The 19,172-nt window shown below is 42.0% G+C and overlaps 1 protein-coding gene across 3 annotated transcripts in view; it reads right to left on the bottom strand.

Moving 5' to 3' along the window:
- Positions 1-4,132: 4,132 nt before the first annotated feature.
- The window catches only part of LRGUK (leucine rich repeats and guanylate kinase domain containing), a 53,618-nt gene continuing 38,578 nt past the window's right edge, over positions 4,133-19,172 (bottom strand). The window contains exons 17-20 of one of the 3 annotated variants that reach the window (XM_064656594.1): positions 16,309-16,397; positions 5,789-5,904; positions 4,749-4,788; positions 4,133-4,303 (exon numbers count right to left, since the gene is read on the bottom strand). In XM_064656594.1, coding sequence (XP_064512664.1) covers positions 4,255-4,303; positions 4,749-4,788; positions 5,789-5,904; positions 16,309-16,397 — 294 coding nt within the window. In that variant the 3' untranslated portion in view covers positions 4,133-4,254. Of the gene's footprint in view, positions 4,304-4,336; positions 4,789-5,788; positions 5,905-16,308; positions 16,398-19,172 lie in introns of those variants that run through there. The other 2 variants (XM_064656593.1, XM_064656596.1) reach the window with 2 other exon arrangements.

Raw genomic sequence — 19,172 nt, 5'->3', positions numbered from 1 at the left:
CTGAGGGGACCTGCAGCTCCATTCTGAGATCCCAAAGGGTTTTCCTCTTTTCCCATCCCTTGGGATCAGCTTTGCTGTGTTCCCAGTGCCGGTTTGGCCTCAATCCCAAAAATCCTCTGTGGGAAAAGTTCCCTCCATCCCAGCTGGAGCCAATGTAGGGCTGAGGGAACCTGCAGCTCCATCCCGAGATCCTGAAGGGTTTTCCTCTTTTCCCATCCCTTGGGATCAGCTTTGCTGTGTTCCCAGTGTGGGTTTGGCCTCAATCCCAAAAATCCCCTGTGGGAAAAGTTCCCTCCATCCCAGCTGGTGTGGGGCTGAGGGGACCTGCAGCTCCATCCTGAGATCCTGAAGGATTTGCTCTTCCAGTTCAATTTTTCCCGAGCCTGGAAAACCTTTTAAGCCTCAACCATGGGATGTTTCCAAGGATTTTGACCTTGGCTCTCACTTCCAGCTGTTCGGTGGCTCCACAAGGACCCGGGGAGAGGGAAAACCATCCCTCGTTTTCCTCCTCAAATGTCCTTACAAAGAGGTGGGAAAAGCCCCACAAATTTGGGACGAGGGAATTCCAGGGACAGGGAGTTTCCTCAGGGCTTCACATCCCATAATCCCAAATCCTGGGCCAAGGGATTGAGGGAGTGTCCCACACTGTGCTGCTCCCAGGTGGAATTTACTGGACTGAGTCTCTCCTTCCATCGAGGAATTTGCACGTTGTCCCCAATTCCCGCTTGGAATTTTACGGGATTCTTGGTTTCTCTTTTATTTATCCACATGCTCCCAACACATCCAACAGTTATTTGTTGCTGCTGGGGGGGGGATTTATTTTTTTTTGAGCTTCCCGGTGCGTTCCCGAATATTTGTCACCCTTGGGAATCATGGAAGCGGCAGAAATTCCCTGAAATTAGGATTTCAATCCGGGGGTTTTCCCCCCTCAAAATGGGGCTGCTGATTTATTGGGATTTAAGGTTCGTGAGGGTTTTTTAGGAGAGGCTGGAAAAGGGAGTCAAAGCATTTTTTGGGATGGTTGGGTTTAGGGGGGTGGTTTTTTTGGGATTTTGGGGTATTTTTGTGGGGTTTAGGGGGTATTTTTATGGATTTAGGGCTTGTTTTGGTTGGATTTAGGGGGTAGTTTTGTTGGGTTTAGAGGCTATTTTTGGGTCTTTAGGGTATTTTTGTTGGGTTTAGGGGGTATTTTGGGGGTTTAGGAGGGTATTTTTGTTGGATTTAGGGGGTATTTTTGTGGGGTTTAGAGGTTATTTTGGGGTCTTTAGGGTATTTTTGTTGGGTTTAGAGGGTATTTTGGGGGTTTAGGAGGGTATTTTTGTTGGGTTTAAGGGGGATTTTAGTTGGCTTTAGGGTGTAATTTTATTGGGTCTGGGGGTTATTTTTGTTTGGTTTAAGGGGTATTTTTGTTGTGTTTAGGGGGTATTTTTGATGGGTTTAGAGGGTATTTTTATGGATTTAGGGTGGTATTTTTGTTGGGTTTAAGGGGTATTTTTGTTGGGTTTAAGGGGTATTTTTGTTTGGTTTAAGGGTATTTTTGTTGGGTTTAGGGGGTATTTTTTGGGTTAAGGGTGTATATTTTGGGGGATGTTTTTGTTGGGTTTAAGGGCTGGTTTTGTTGGGTTTAGGGGGTGGTTTTATAGGGTTTCAGGGGGTATTTTTATTTGGTTTAGGGTATGTTGTTGTTGGGTTTAGGGGGTATTTTTGTTGCGTTTAGGGGGGTATTTTTGTGGGGTTTGGGGGGTATTTTTGTGGGGTTTGGGGGGTATTTTTGTTGGGTTTGGGGGGTGTTTTAATTGGGTTTAGGGGATATTTTTGGGGGTTTAGGGTGTTTGTTGGGCGTGGGGTATTTGTATGGAATTAGGGGGTATATTTTGGGGGATATTTTTGTGGGGTTTAAGGGGTATTTTTATGGATTTAGGGCTTGTTTTTGTTGGATTTAGGGGGTATTTTTGTGGGGTTTAGGGGGTATTTTTATGGATTTAGGGTGGTATTTTTGGTGGGGTTTGGAGATATTTTGGTTGGGTTTCAGGTGGTATTTTAGTTGGGTTTAGGATGTATTTTTCTTGGGTTTAGGGGTTATTTTTGTTTGGTTTAAGGGTATTTTTGTTCTGTTTAGGAGGTATTTTTGTGGGGTTTGAGGGGTAATTTTGTGGGGTTTAGGAGGTGTTTTAATTGGGTTTAGGGGGTGTGTTTGTTGGGTTTAGGGAGTATTTTTGTTGGGTTTAGGGGGTATTTTTTGGGCTTTGGGAGGATATTTTTTGTTGGGTTTAAGGGTATTTTTGTTGGGTTTAGGGGGTAATTTTATTGGGTTTAGGGGGTATTTTTGTTGGGTTTAGGGGGTAATTTTATTGGGTTTAGGGGGGTATTTTTGTTGGATTTAGAGGTTATTTTTTGAGCTTTGGGAGGATATTTTTTGTTGGGTTTAGGGTGTAATTTTATTGGGTTTAGGGGGTATTTTTGTTGGGTTTAGGGGGTAATTTTATTGGGTTTAGGGGGGTATTTTGGGGGGTTTCGGGTGTATATTTTGGGGGATATTTTTGTTGGGTTTAGGGAGTCTTTTTGTTGGATTTAAGGGGTATTTTTGTTGGGTTTAGAGGGTATTTTTGGGGCTTTGGGAGGATATTTTTTGTTGGGTTTAAGGGTATTTTTGTTGGGTTAAGGGGGTAATTTTATTGGGTTTAGGGGGTATTTTTGTTGGGTTTAGGGGGTGTTTTTGGGGGTTTAGGGTGTAATTTTATTGGGTTTAGGGGGTATTTTTGTTGGGTTTAGAGGGTATTTTTTGGGCTTTGGGAGGATATTTTTTGTTGGGTTTAGGGTGTAGTTTTATTGGGTTTAGGGGGGTATTTTTGTTGGGTTTAGGGGGTAATTTTATTGGGTTTAGGGGGGCATTTTTGAGGGTTTAGGATGTATATTTTGGGGGATATTTTTGTTGGGTTTAGGGGGTCTTTTTGTTGGATTTAAGGGGTATTTTTTTGGGTTTAGAGGGTATTTTTTGGGCTTTGGGAGGATATTTTTTGTTGGGTTTAAGGGTATTTTTGTTGGGTTTAGGGGGTAATTTTATTGGGTTTAGGGGGTCTTTTTGTTGGATTTAGGGGGTATTTTTTGGGCTTTGGGAGGATATTTTTTGTTGGGTTTAGGGTGTAATTTTATTGGGTTTAGGGGGGTATTTTTGTTGGGTTTAGGGGGTATTTTGGGGGGATAATTTTGCTGAGTTTAGGGGGTATTTTTGGGAATATTTTGTCGGGTTTTGGGGTTATTTTGTTGGGTTTTGGGGGTGTGTTTTGTTGTTTTTTTTTAAAGCAGAATAAACCTGTATCCTCTTCAAAGTGTTGGTTTTATTTCTCCTTTCACACTTACTATTTTTAAGTATTTCTTTTTAGCATTGTAAAGTATTTTTTAGTATTTTTAAAGTATTTTTTCTACTATTTATTTTTAGTATTGGTAATTTTTAAAAGTATTTTTAGTATTCTATTAGTATTTATTTTTTAGTATTTTTCAGTAATTATTTTTAGTATTTTTAGTATTTTGTTTTTTAGGTTTTTTTTAGTATTTCTTTTTAGCATTTTAAAATATTTTTTTTAGTATTTTATTTTTTACTATTTATTTTCTAGTATTTATTTTTAGTATTTATTTTTAGTATTTATTGGTAATTTTAAAAAGTATTTTTAGTGTTCTATTAGTATTTATTTTTTGTATTTTTCAGTATTTATTTTTTAGTGTTTATTAATAATTTTTAAAGTATTTTAAAGTATTTTTATAGACTAAAAAATAGTCTATTTTTTAGAGTTTATTTTTAGCATTTTTAATTATTTGGGTTTTTGTATTTCTTTTAAGTATATATTATTAGCATTTTTTAGTATTTTATTTTAGTATTTTTTAGCATTTTTTAGTATTTTCTAGGATTTATTTTTTAGTATTTATTTTTGGGGGGGTTGTATTTATTTTTTAGTATTTCCCAGTATTTTCTTTTTCGTATTTTTAGTATTTTTGGGGGGTTTTTAGGTTTTTTTAGTATTTCCTTTTAGCATTTTAAAGTATTTTTTTAAGTATTTTATTTTTTAGCATTTTATTTTCAGTATTTATTTCCTAGTCTTTATTTTCTAGTATTTATTTTTTAGCATTTTTAAGTATTTATTAGTATTTTTAGTCTTTATTTTTTAGTAAAATGCATCTGCAAATCAGATTATTATGACTACACCCCTTTTTTTTTCTAAAAAAAAAAGGATTTTGAATTAGATTTTTGCTCTCAACTCACCTCTGAACATCTCCCAAAATCCCTCTTCCAAATAATTCCCTGCTCCTACAACAGAGACAATATTTTCACACCACAATTAATTCCATAATATAGAAAGGGGGGGGGAGGAAAGAGAGAAATTAATGGAAAATACAGTCCTGTGGCTGTTGGGGGGGGGGGGGAAATCTCCCATCTGGGAATAATTTTTCCCAGGGAAATAATTTTTAGCTTTGGGAAAGAGAGAGAAATTACTTTTTAATAAAATTCTAAATAAATAACTTTTTTTTTTTTTTTTTTTTTGAGGGCTAATAAGAATTGGATTTTGTAATAATCTTAGATGAAAATCGCTGTTCTTGTTAAAATAAAGAGGGGGGGTGGCCAAGATTTTTTGGGGAGGGGGGAGTGGGGCCATCAGGGGTTGCTGCTTTTCCTGCCGGGTGGGATCGGAGGCAGGACGGCTCTGGAATTGGATCCTTGCTGGCTCAGGAGCTGAGGGATGGGAGAACCTGACTTGGCCTTGCTGGATTTCCTCTGGAGGGATTCACCAGCCCCTGCAGAAATGAAAAAACAAAAGGGATGAATCACCAAAAGGGAGTTTATTCCAATGAAAATTCAGAATTTATCCCGAATTTCCGGTTGAAAAGCCAGCGGGGTTTGGGGGGGAAATCTCCAGGTTGTCCAGTGACTGCTCCACCTCATCCAGAGGGGGAGGGACTTTATGGAGAAGCAGGCACTGGTTTGAGTGGGATTTTGGAATGCTGGAAGTGTCCAAGGCTGGGAGAGCTGGGAATGTTCAGCTGGAGAAGAGAAGGCTCCAGGGAGAGCTGAGAGCCCCTTGCAGGGCCTAAAGGGGCTCCAGGAGAGCTGGAGAGGGATTTGGGACAAGGGATGGAGGGACAGGACACAGGGAATGGCTTCCCACTGCCAGAGGGCAGGGATAGGTGGGATATTGGGAAGGAATTGCTGGCTGGGAGGGGCTGGAATGGATTTCCCAGAGAAGCTGTGGCTGCCCCTAGATCCCTGGAAGTGTCCAAGGCCAGGATGGAGCAACCTGGGATAGTGGGAGGTGTCCCTGCCCATGGCAGGGGTGGCACTGGAGGTCTTTAAGGTCCCTTCCCACCCAGACAATCCTGGGATTCCATGATTCTGGATCCCTCTGCTCTGGAGCCAGGCTGGGAGAGCTGGGAATGTTCCCCTGGAAAAGAGAAGGCTCCAGGGAAACCTTGGAGCTCCTTCCATGGCCTAAAGGGGCTCCAGGAGAGCTGGAGAGGGATTTGGGACAAAGGATGGAGGGACAGGACACAGGGAATGGCTTCCCAGTGCCAGAGGGCAGGGTTAGGTGGGATATTGAGAAGGAATTGCTGTCTGTGAGGGGCTGGAATGGGTTTCCCAGAGAAGCTGTGGCTGCCTCTGGATCCCTGGAAGTGTCCAAGGCCAGGCTGGAGCAACCTGGGATAGTGGAGGTGTTGGGGTTGGAACTGGATGGTCTTTAAGGTCCCTTCCAACCCAGCCCACCCTGTGCTCCCATCATTCCATGAAAACAGCTCAAACCTTTCAACCTGCCCCTGGAATTCCCAGCTCCTCTTGGATCCTGGTGCTCAGCTTTGGGGCCCTCAGGGTGGTGGGTGTTGGGACCCCGCCGACCGTCAGCAGCAGGAGCAGCTTCCCTGGAGCCGAGAGGGGGAAAGGAGGCCTGGTTTAAAGCAGGAAATGATTCCTGGATTAAACCAGGAAATAATTCCTGGCTTAAAAGGGCAAGAAAAAAGAAAAAAGCAGCTGCAGCCTCACTGATGTGGCAGCAGCCACACAACTGGGCCAGGAGGGAGAAATTCATCCCAGCACTTCGCTCCAAACAAAACCTTCCCACAACCCTCTCCCGGTTTCCAGCCAACGCCACGAGCACATTCCTCAATTTTCATCTCCTGATTGAATTCCTCCATCACACATCCAGATGATCTCCAGCTCTGAGATCAGAATTCCAGCTCCTCGTTTCTGACTCCGTGGCTCGGCACCGCGGGGAAATAATTCCCCTCTGGGTGAGGAAAAAAATAGGAATTTCCTCGGAAAAAAAGCGTTTTCGTGACGGGACAACCCTTGAGTAGCACCCAAAGCACCTCTGACCTGTTGTGGCTCCTGCCAAAAAAGCTCCTCAAAGCCAAAAATCTGGATGATCTGAGGCCCTGCTGGTGAGAACAACCTTGTTCCCATAAAGGCTTCCTGTTCCCATCCATGGACTATTCCAGTTTATTCCACAAAAAGTAAGGAAAAGGCCCTTAATAGTGGATTTCTCTGGCAGTGCTGAAGACATTCCGGGATGTTTCTGGTCTGGATGAGGGAAAGCAGGTTGGAGATTTATGGATCTGGGAAGGAGTTCCAAGGATTATCCACCCTGCCCTTTCCCAAAGGAATTTCATCCTGTCGGTTTTTTCCAGGTGTTTTTGGGATAATCTCGTGATTCAAGAGGTGAAGAAAGTCAGTGGCTCACTGGTGGTTTAATAAATCCACACAATAAGAAGAATAAGGGGATATTCCCATTATTTATCCCAGGAATAATGGGATAAAACAGGGTGGCACTTCCACGAAAACAGGTAATTATCATTCCTGAAAGAGCAGAAAACCAGGAAAACTGTGGGAGAACATTCCACTTGACAAGTGCAAAGGGAATGCAGGTACCCAGGATTTTCTAGTCCAAGTGTCCTAGGGAATTTTAATTTAATTAAGGGGTTTTGTCAAAGCACTCAGTGAGAATAATGTCAAAAATAAGTGGGATAAGTGGAGCTCGTGAGGTGAACCCACCTCTCCTTCATCCTTTAAATTAATTTGGATAATGTGTCTTTAGTCTTTCCCTGAAAGCCAGGGAGGACTAATTTAAAAAAAAAAAAGAAATTAATTAAAATTAATTAATTAAATTAATTTTAAAATAACCAGAGGACTATTCCAGGTGAAGCAGCCATTTCATCCTGACCTGACATTTTTTCCCTTTAGTCCAATTTCCCAGTCAGTTTAAAATGGAAAAGAAACGGAAAAATAGGAAGCTTAAAATTTCAAAAAAAAAATAAAAAAAAGAAGAAATAAAAAAGAAAGAATGAGATAAAAGGATTCTGGGAGCACTAAATAGAAAATAAGTAGAATGAGCTGAGTAAAAATTGGGCTGCAGATCCTGTTTAAATTGGGCTTGCACTGGGCAGCAAATCTAACATGGAATATATCATAAAATACATATATCACTGCACACCATGCCAGGATATTCCAGATATTTTTCCTAGTGATTGTGATGGGAATTAAATCTTAGAGCCAGCTGCTTGTCCAATGCACTGGGCAGTGGGAGATGAGGCTCTTACTCCACCCCCAAATAATGAAGGTTCAGTGACAGATTATGAAGTTTTTACTCTCCAACTCGCTGGATTTTTTGCTCCTTGCTGGAATAAGTTTCCATATCCTTACAAACACTTTTCCTGGGAAAAGTGAGCGATGAAATCCAGCAGAAGGGACCTAAAGGATTGATCAGTGCCTGTAGTGCTTTAAAACACAGATTCAAGATATATTAATTAAGATATATTGCCCTGCGGGACAGTGAGAAATTAAGGTTAAACAGTGAGAAATCAAGGCAAAAAAAAGAATCCCTAATTTTATGAGTTCAACCTCCAAAAATCCCCTGGGAACTGGGTATGGGAAAAAAACAGGTTATGGTGGGTTAATTTTAAGGAGAAAAGCAGGGAAAAGAAGGATTAAGGAGCTGAGGAAGAAATGGTGCTGTTCCCACCACGAGCTTAAATAAAAGCTGCCAGATTGGGGAAATAATGCCAGAAATTAGGGGTTGGATTTGGTCATCTTGGAGGTTTTTTTCAGCTTTAATCAGATTATTTCACAGTCCCTGGTCTTGGAAACCCACAATTCCTGGAGGACAATCCATTCATGTTCTTACCCCTTGATGGCTTTTTTTTTTTTAGTTTTTTTAGTTTACTCTTTCTCCCATTCCAGGTGTTGAAAGCATAAAATTAGAGGGAAACCACAAAAAAAATAAGAAACCGCCTCAACACTAAAAAAAAAATGAAAATATCACTATAGGCTGTCCTAGAACATTTCAGAAACGTGAGGGGGTTTCTCACCAATATTTCAGAGGCTTCTACTCAATAGCATTAAGCTGATTTCTTCCAAATTTTTTTCTCCTATTTGCCTTGCAAAAGGATTAAGGAATTTTGCAAATGCACCAAAAAAAAAAAAACCACCAAAAAAAACAGATTAGCAGGGGTTTTTTTTCCATCTCCTCACAGTTGTTAAGGCAGATTTGTTCCCATATGCCAAGGGCAGGACCTTTACAACTTCCCACTTGTTTGGCTTCTGGGTTTTGCCTCCCTGCAAATTTATTTCCTCTCAGGAGCTCCCTCTGTTCCCCTTCAGCACATTCCAACATTATCCATATCCTGGAATTCTGTGAAATTTAAATACTTCCATCCATGGTAAAATTTAAAGAAACACCTTTTTTTTGGAAATTTGAATTACTAAAACCAGCCAAAGGGATATTTGGGGAGCGTCTCAAGTGATTTCTTTCCTTGCCAAACTTAGAAAAGGCACCTTTTAATCTTAATTTCATCGCTCCCCTTCAATTCCCAGATAAAGACACCAGAAGAATCTAAGCTCAGAGGTTATAAATATAGGTGAAGAAAGCATTAGTTATTTTTTTTTTAGAGATAATCAAAGAGCTGTTAGCTCTCAGATCACAGAAAAGGACGGATTTAGAGCGTTGTCTAAATTTAGGAGGCCTTAATAAGTGATGAGAAAGCGTGGGTTTTTTCACAGGGTAGGTTTGGTGCTTTTAAAGAAGGAATTTTAGGACAGCAAGGTTAGCTAAGAATTCTCCTTAACAGAAAAAAGGCCTGGGGTGGAAGCTTATCAAGACCCTCAGCATTTCTCGTTGCTCTGATTTAATGTGAAAAGCAGGTTATTTAGGTTATTTTAGGAGGTTGTTTAACAGTGATTTTTACGAGAACATCCAGGTGAAAATACAGGGGGTGGGATTTAAATGCATAAATATGCATTGATAGATGTATTTATGACACATTCAATTTTTCCTTTCTTTAGTTCCTTCTTATTAATAACACCTAATAAATAAAGCTCCCCCGCTGCAAGGCCTCAAGCTGTTATTGTTTCACTGTCAAGCAACCAACTGGTGCTCGTTCAGTTGGAAATTCGCACCTTGGAAGCAAAAATAATATATAAAAAAGGGTGAAAAAAGGAGACATCTCTGCCAAGAAGTCCTGCCTGATAGGTAAGGAAAACATGGATTCGTGTGCCAGCCCCAGGGTGGGCACAGGGCAGAGGGCACTGGGGAAGTCACACCTGGAATGTGGTGTCCAGTTTGGGGTCCCTCAAGTCAGGACATGGAGGGGCTGGAGCGTGTGCAGGGAAGGGAACAGAGCTGCGAAGGGGCTGGAGAATTCCTGAGGGAGCTGGGGGGGCTCAGCCTGGAGAAAAGAGGGATCAGAGGGGACCTTCTGGCTCTGCAAGTCCCTGACAGGAGAGGGGAGCCGGGGGGGGTTTGGGCTCTGCCCCCAGGGAACAAGGGACAGGAGGAGAGGGAGCGGCCTCAAGCTGTGCCAGGGGAGGGTCAAATTGGATATTAGGGAAAATTTCCTCCTGGAAAGGGTGGTCAGGCATTGGAAGGGGCTGCCCAGGCCATGGTGGAATCACCATCCCTGGAAGTGTTCAGACAAGGTGTGGATGTGGCACTTGGGGACACGGGTTTGGGCTTTGCAGGGCCGGGTTAACGCTCAGTCTCGATGACCTCAGAGGCCTTTTCCAACCTTAATGATTCCATGATCCTAATATCTGAGGGGAATTTGCTGCTCTTGGTAACTGGTCCATGTCTGGCTGGAGATGTTTAGAAGTTGTCTCTTTGTGTTCAGTGAACTCAGTAAATACTTCCCAGACAAGCCACGACAGGACGAGAGGAAGTGGCCTCAAGTTGTGCCGGGACGAATTTTAGATTGGATATTAGGGAAAATTTCTTCATGGAAAGGGTTGTCACAGGCTGCCCAGGGCAGGGGTGGAGTCCCCATCCCTGGAGGGGTTTAAAATCCCTGTGGATGTGGCACTTGGGGACATGGCTTAGGTGTGAGGGCGACAGCGCCGGTTAAAGGTTGGACTCCGTGATCTCCGAGGTCTTTTCCAACCTTAAGGATTTTGTGAATCCACGACTCCAGAATCCCAAAACTGAAAAGCAAAATCACATTGAAGTCGAGAGGGTAACAAGACAAAAGGACCTTCAGGACAAACCATGCAAATCTTCTGCTCACAGCAAGCAAACCCAACCTGAGGAGTCTCAACTCCATGGACCAGGAGCTCCAGGGAAACTGGAAAGGGTCGGAATTTCCTCCGACTCAGAAAAGCAAGACTTGACGCTATAAATCCTCCTCTCAGTGCTGCTGCTTTTGCTCACTCCAGCTCTTTCAGCAACATTTAGATGAAATCAAGAGATTAATCATGAAATAAAGGCCTGATGTGACTGTAACTTCAACCCAAGGCCTTATTTATTACCCTCAGATGCCCAGGCAGCTCCTGAGAGCCCTCAGAGCAAACCCTCACATTCCGTGAGGCAAAGAGACACCAAAATCACTTTAATTACAAACTCTTTCAGCAACATTTAGAAGAAATCAAGAAATTAATCATGAACTAAAAGCCTGATGTGACTGTAACTTCAACCCAAGGCCTTATTTATTACCCTCAGATGCACAGACAGCTCCTGAGATTCCTCAGAGCAAACCCTGACGTTCCATGAGGCAAAGAGACACCAAAATCACTTTAATTACAAGCTCTTTGAGCAACATTTAGAAGAAATCAAGAAATTAATTATGAACTAAAAGCCTGATGTGACTGTAACTTCAACCCAAGGCCTTATTTATTACCCTCAGATGCACAGACAGCTCCTGAGATTCCTCAGAGCAAACTCTCACATTCTGTGAGGTAAAGGGACATCAAAATAACTTTAATTACAAACTCTTTCAGCAACATTTAGAAGAAATCAAGAAATTCATCATGAACTAAAGGCCTGATGTGATGGTAACTTCAACCTAAGGTCTTATTTATTACCCTCAGACACTCAGGCAGCTCCTGAGATCACTCAGAACAAACCCTTGCATTCCGTGAGGCAGAGACATCAAAATCACTGTAATTACAAGCTCTTTGAGCAACATTTAGAAGAAATCAAGAGATTAATCATGAACTAAATTAAAAGCCTGATGTGACTGTAACTTCAACCCAAGGCCTTATTTATTACCCTCAGATACTCAGACAGCTCCTCAGAGCCCTCAGAGCAAACCCTGACATTCCATGAGGCAAAGAGACACCAAAATCACTTTATTATAAGCTCTTTCAGCAACATTTAGAAGAAATCAAGAAATTAATCATGAACTAAAGGCCTGATGTGACTGTAACTTCAACCCAAGGTCTTATTTATTACCCTCAGACACTCAGGCAGCTCCTGAGATCCCTCAGAACAAACCCTCACATTCTGTGAGGCAAAGAGACACCAAAATAGCTTTAATTACAAACTCTTTCAGCAAAATTTAGAAGAAATCAATAGATTAATCATGAACTAAAAGCCTGATGTGACTGTAACTTCAACCCAAGGCCTTATTTATTACCCTCAGACACTCAGACAGCTCCTGAGAGCCCTCAGAGCAAATCCTGACATTCCATGAGGCAAAGAGACACCAAAATCACTTTAATTACAAGCTCTTTCAGCAACATTTAGAAGAAATCAAGAAATTAATCATGAACTAAAGGCCTGATGTGACTGTAACTTCAACCCAAGGCCTTATTTATTACCCTCAGATGCCCAGACAGCTCCTGAGAGCCCTCAGAGCAAACCCTGATGTTCCATGAGGCAAAGAGACTTAAAAATCACTTTAATTACAAGCTCTTTCAGCAACATTTAGAAGAAATCAAGAAATTAATCATGCACTAAAGGCCTGACGTGACTGTAACTTCAACCCAAGGCCTTATTTATTACCCTCAGATGCACAGACAGCTCCTGAGATTCCTCAGAACAAACCCTCACATTCTGTGAGGTAAAGGGACATCAAAATAACTTTAATTACAAACTCTTTCAGCAACATTTAGAAGAAATCAAGAAATTCATCATGAATAAAGGCCTGATGTGATGGTAACTTCAACCTAAGGTCTTATTTATTACCCTCAGACACTCAGGCAGCTCCTGAGAGCCCTCAGAACAAACCCTTGCATTCTGTGAGGCAGAGACATCAAAATCACTGTAATTACAAGCTCTTTGAGCAATATTTAGAAGAAATCAAGAAATTAATCACGAACTAAAGGCCTGATGTGACTGTAACTTCAACCCAAGGCCTTATTTATTACCCTCAGATGCACAGACAGCTCCTGAGATTCCTCAGAGCAAACCCTGACGTTCCATGAGGCAAAGAGACATCAAAATCACTTTAATTACACCTGCACACAGCCAGAGGCAGGAAATAAAAGAGGCCAGCTTTTCAGTCATTTGGATTTAGGAAGGTAAATTTATGGAGATAACCCTGCAGGGTAGCAATACATAAAATAAGTTGGATTCTTGCGTGACACCGCTTCAAAATTTCTAATGCCGGCTCAGGAAAAAAATGAGTATTTTTCGGTTTGGGATTCAAATATGTCATGAGGAGATTAATCTTAATATTTATAGATACACAAGAAAGTCAAAACTTGGAGTAGTTTAGGAACTTTTTTTGCATATATTATTTTTGGCATCAGTTTTTATATATTAAATAGAATTTTGATTCCCTCCTAACTGAAATAGGGTTCTCTGGCCTCTGTGATTTCTGGTGGATTGGGCAGTGGGAGAAAAGGAAGGAGGGAGTGTGGATGAGCCAAAACTATCACTGAAGAAATACTGAAGTCACAAAAATCTTCCTAATTACATGAAAATATTGCCTGGACACACACAAAAAAATCTACTTTGCACTGATAGTGCTTTTCAATCACAGAAATCAGGATAAAATTCCTCAATAAAACCACTCTAATGCTGCTCATACAGTTCCTGCAATTAAAATCCAGTCCAACAGCTAAAAAAAAAATCTTCAATTCAAGCAAGACTTTGCAGAAGCTTGTAGCTGATCATATTGGCATTTCTATGTGCTAAAAATATACATATTCTCTTACTTGTATAATTCATGAATTTGTTCTTTTTAATGATAACCTACTTTTTAGAGTTCTTGTCTTGTTTTGCTTCAGATTTCCTGCAAGGAATAAAGTTTCACTCTGTTCCACCTCCATCGAACACGGCAAGGACTGACCTTCCTCTTGTATTTCTCGGTAAAATTTGAAATTAATCCACTTTAATGAACTTTCTTCTCTCCATTTGTCCCACTTTGGTCCAAAATGTCACTTCCCAGGGGGAGAATTTTTAGGTCCTTTCCCACCTCCAAACCATTATGATTTTTTTTTTGGGTGGGAATCACAACGGTTTGGGTGGGAAGGGACCTTAAAGATGATCCAGTGCCACCCCCTGCCATGGGCAGGGACACCTTCCACTAGCCCAGGTTGCTCCAACCTGGCCTTGGACACTTCCAGGGATCCAGGGACAGCCACAGCTTCTCTGGGAAACTCTGCCAGTGTCTCAAAATACACCCTTTGTTTCTCCCACTCCCAAGTCCATGTCTTCACTCAATTCAGATCCCACTGGGAAAATGAGAATTTACATTGGAGTAAGTGAAGCCAGGCTGTAGTAAAGTAACAGCAGAATTAAAATGCTCCCAAGAAAAGAAAGATAAAAGAAAAATAACTTCAAACATGGATATTCCAGAGGAGTAAGGAATCTGGGAAGCACCCCAACTAAGATGGATTGAGATGTGAGATGTGTGGCCGGGATTGCTGAGCCAACACGGCCTAAAACAAGATTAATGCCATTTTTGAGCAATTTATGTGGAGATAATTGTGCCTCCCACGCAGGATATGGTGCCTTCTGTGCCAGCACGTGTTGTAGGGACACCTGAAATCATGGAATCACAGGATGGTTTGGGTTGGAAAGGACCTTAAAGATGATCCAGTGCCACCCCCTGCCATGGGCAGGGACACCTTCCACTAGCCCAGGTTGCTCCAAGTCCTGTCCAACCTGGCCTTGGACACTTCCAGGGATGGGGCAGCCACAACTGGGCCTTCCATAACTAGAAATACTCTGAAGTGGTCAATTTTGAGAGTTAATTTACTAATTTGAGATGATTCATAATAACACCAATGAATTTACTAAGCAGAGATACAGAGAAATATAAAATATATTAAATATATAATTAAGAACCGTGGAAAGGGATAAGACAAGATAACACTCCACCTCCCTCCAAATTATCTGGATGCTGCTGCTAATATTGCTACAAACAATGAACTCATGAATTTACCAGCTGAGCCACCCAATCCATGCACAAATTCCTGGCTGGGATCTTGAGCAGAGCCAAAGGAAACCACATCACCAAGGACTCAGAGTGTGCACAAAGGTGGCCACCACAGCTGAGAGGGAGGACATGCAGCCACCTTTGGAGCTGCTCCTGACCCAGGCCCATAATTCCATATTAAAAGAAAGATCCATCAAACCCCATGTGAGTTTTCCAAGGTGAAACCCCTCTCTGACGGGAATTCAAAACTCCATTTAATTCTGTAAAAACAAAGACACTCCAAAAGCTCCTGGACTGGGCCACCTGACCTTCCAGGTTCTCTTGCTAATTCCTGCATTCCAGGCTTTGCTCTCAGAATTTCAGCTATTTGATAACATTCGTATTTATGGCATCTTTTTGACTTAAATTCCTGCTCGGAATGGGGCGTTGTCTCCTCTGCATCCATCCCTCCAGGCCAGGCATTGGAAATGCTGATTGGGGGTGACAGGATTTTTCTCTCACCTGCCCCAGCTTAACTCCCAAAATCAGCTCCCAAAGGAATGAGGATTGTGGAATGAAGGCAGCAAAAAAAACCAAAACTAAAGCAGACTCAGAGGAACAGTTCGTGTTGCAGCACTAAATCAACCCCAAAACACCTCCAGCAAAAGAAAACACCCATTTCCTTTTTTTCTTCTCACTTCAACACCATTTAAAATGAGTAAAGATTTGAAAAATGCATTATTATGATGCATTTCTGCCTGTAAACTTCAGCCATTGCTTTTCTAGACATAGTTTAATCCAGCAGGTTTTTTTTTTCTTTCTTTCCTTCTTTCTTTCTTTTTTATTTTTCAGACTTAATTTCCAGCCTCTGGCATTGGAGTGATTCTCATCAACCCATCTGGCAACTGGGCAGCCCTGAGAGGTGGGAAATTTTCTATTCCTTCGGATTTTGCTGATTTAGAGGCCTCTGTGATGCTTTAAATGTCCCCACTGGGAGCCTTTTTCGTGGCAGGCAGGAAAAACAAGGAAGGAAGAATTCAGGTTAGGAAGGTTTACACCAGGGGAAGGCAGAAGGGCTCAAAACTATTGAGATTCAGAGAGTTTTAACCTGGTTTTGCAGGGCTGTGACTACGAGGAAGAAAAGGAAGCGAGGCAGTCAGGATGGGACTTCAAAAACTAAAAAAATTAAAAAAAAAGAAAAAAAAGAAAAAAAACCTTTTCTAAAATTAAAAAAAAAATTTTAAAAAATTAAGAATTAAAAAATAAAACGAGGAAGTGGCCTCAGCTTTCAGAAATTCTGTTTGAACAGAGAAGATTCACTGCAGCAAATACGAACTGGGACTTTTCTACCACTAATTCATCATCATCATCATCACCACTAATTACTGCTGAAAAAAACACCACGGTCAGAGACTGAGCTGCCAGAAAAAATGGTCCTTTTCTTCTCTCTCAGAGAGGCCACATCAAATAATTCCATGGTTTTAGACAAGTTACTCGTGGCTGGCTCTGCCTCATCCGTTCCCAGTGCGCTCCCAAGTCAAAAGCCAAGTTGGTCCGGGATTTATTTGGGATTTAGAAGTGGCAGGGAATAGAGCTGCAATCCCTGATGGTTTCTAATCATTCAGTGGAGAAGAAACCTTAGACAGGCTCTTTTTCACTGTAATTCCAAGGAATTTGGCTGAGATCCCTCTGGGTTACCTGGGAAGCAGCTGGAGAGGGGCAGGAGGTGCTTTCCATGACAGGGCCTGACGTGTGGTGGAAAAACGTCTTTCGAGAGAAGCTTCTTCCTGGAAAAGAAAGGAGCCCAACTTTACACAGCAATTTAACAGTAAATGTGGAGATTTAAGTGGCTCTGACAGCCCTTTCATGGGCTAAAATTCCAGAGCACGTGTATTGAGAGATTTTTGGGGAAATGGCAGAGGAATATTATAATTAAAAAGGTGCTGGATGTGATTCGGGGATGAAATTTTTTGGTCTGAAGTTTTGCTGCCTTTGAATAACGAAGATCTTGACCTCCAGTGAAGCTTCAATGTCTTCACAGCAGTCAAAATAGTCTCTAGAAAGGAGTCAAAAAGTCTCTGCAACTCCCTGAGAGGAGGGGGGAGCCAGGGGGGGTCGGGATCTGCTCCCAAGGAACAAGGGACAGGAGGAGAGGGAACGGCCTCAAGCTGTGCCAGGGGAGGTTTCAATTGGATATTAGGAATAATTTCTTCCCAGAAAGGGTTGTCCAGCATAGGAACAGGCTGCCCAGGGCAGGGGTGGAGTCCCCATCCCTGGAAGTGTTCAAAAAACACGTGGATGTGGCACTTGAGGAGGTGGTTTAGTGGTGGACACGGTTGGACTCGACGACCTTGGAGATCTTTTCCAACCTCAGCAGTTCTGTGATTCCACGAGAACGTGGCAGGAAGAAAAACCTGCAGAAAACCACTTTTGATGCCTCCCAACTTCCCAGCACCACAGGTGCTTAAAAAAAAATTTAAATTACAGGGCAGAGTTATTAAATCCTGCCTCGTTATCAACTGAGAGCCACTGATAGTTATCAATCAATAAATCGAGTCAATCAATAAATCGAGTCAATTAATTTCATCAATTGAATTAATTAATCATGTTTGTAACAGAGGTGAATGCTCACATTGTGATTATTGTGAATTCCTTCACTATTTATCCTAAATCTCCCTTACTGAGCTTGTTTTTAATTTAACTTTTTTTTTGTTGTTAAATATATAATTCTGATCTTTCTTTTTTTTTTGCTGGGTGGATTAAGGTAAGAACCTTCCTGTTCACACCTTGCACAGTTAATTACAGCCATCCAAAATTAGGGCAGGGTTGGCCTGGTCCCAAGGGATGAACTGCAAGGAATCAGATCCCTGAGCAGCAGATCCTGCTTCATATTTTGCTCTTGGATAACTCACGTGAATAACTCACATTAATTTCTTCGTATCTTTTATTTCCCAGTTCTCCAGGATGTGAGTTGAATGTGGGCACCATTATTTGGATGCCAAAACCAGCCTCAAATGTAAGAGTTTAGCCAAAATTTTACTTGAAAGGCTACAGATGTATTTATATTCTTCTCATTAAATATGGTCTAAGAGGCACCTGTGGTTCACCTTGAACATTTTATTGGGCTGACACTGAAAAGCTTTTGCTTCCTGTAAAAAAATCTAATAAAAACTTCGTGCAGTAAACAACAAAAAGGAATTACCAGCACTGAAAGGGGAGAATAGCAGAATAAAAAGAGCCTCGTGGCCACTAAGTTAAGTTAAACCTGAGGTAAATTATGGCCTCGTCCATCTTAAACCACTTGGCAAAATGTCAAATCCTGAAATAAAATAAAAATCAACAAGTTCTGGGGCCACCAAGGGAAGGGGTAGTGTGGCTTCTCCCTCAGCTTCAACCAACAGAGCTTTGGATGGAGGAAAGGTGACAATGGACAACATTTGTGACAGGTTTTGAGTCGTTCGCGGCGCGAAAAGAGACATTTCGGCTCAGAAAACCGAAAGATGGGAGTTTCCCCATTTCTGCCACCCATGTCCCAGGCAGACCTTTCTCCATGGCTTTTTTAAAGCCTGGGAAAACAGGGGATGGAAGGGGAGGCTGTTACTCCACCTCCAGCATTAATCCTGCCCATCAGAGGTGGTTACAAATTGGACAGCAAGTCATTGCTGCCGAGCCATCGCTCAGCAGAGTGACAGCAGAGCCCTGGAAGGGAATCAGCTTCAGAGCTTTCATTTTTCTTTTTCTCTTTCCTTTGTTGTTGTCATCTAAAGAAAGGAGTATTAGACACATCTGCTCCAGAGCCCCAACCGCCCCTCTGCCTGCAGGGAGAAGGAATTCCTTTGGGGAAAGTGAGGAAAAGAGAGAGAGAGATGAAGCTGGAGTTGAAAGAGGTGATTTGAAACCCAAGCACTTCGTTGAGACTGATCATAGAATCACAGAATTATGGAATCAGACAGGTTGGAAAAGCCCTCTGAGATCATCCAGTCCAACCCCTGATCCAACCCCGCCGTGGTTCCCAGCCCATGGCACTGATGCCACATCCAGTCTGTCCTTAAACACCTCCAGGGATGGAGAATCCCCCACTTCCCTGGGCAGCCCATTCCAATGGCTGATCCCTCTCCATGGGAAACATTCCTTCCTGATGTCCAACCTGACCCTGCCCTGGCACAGCTTGAGGCCGTGCCCTCTTGTCCTGGCTGGAGAGCTTGAAAACTCTACAGAAGCTGGACCTGTCCAGCAACAAGTTTATGAGGCTTGCAGGGACATGATCTGCTGGAGACCATCAACCTGGAGGATAACCAGATACCACACTTCATATCCACCTCAGCTTCTTCTAAGAATGCAGAATATATTTATTTTTTTTAATTAAATTCCTTTGAGAGGTCAAAAAATCTCACAACACTGCAAGAAATGAATATTAGAATCACAGAAATCATAGAATCATAGAATCAGTCAGGTTGGAAAGGACCTCTGAGATCATTCAGTCCAACCCTTGATCCACGACCTCCACAGTTCCCAGCCCATGGCACTGATGCCACATCCAGTCTCATCTTAAACACTTCCAG

This window comes from Pseudopipra pipra, chromosome 5 (assembly GCF_036250125.1).
Source record: "Pseudopipra pipra isolate bDixPip1 chromosome 5, bDixPip1.hap1, whole genome shotgun sequence".
Classification (NCBI taxonomy): Eukaryota; Metazoa; Chordata; class Aves; order Passeriformes; family Pipridae; genus Pseudopipra; species Pseudopipra pipra.
The sequence above is the reverse complement of the archived record's forward strand: the minus strand, read 5'-3'. Positions and strand labels throughout refer to the sequence as shown.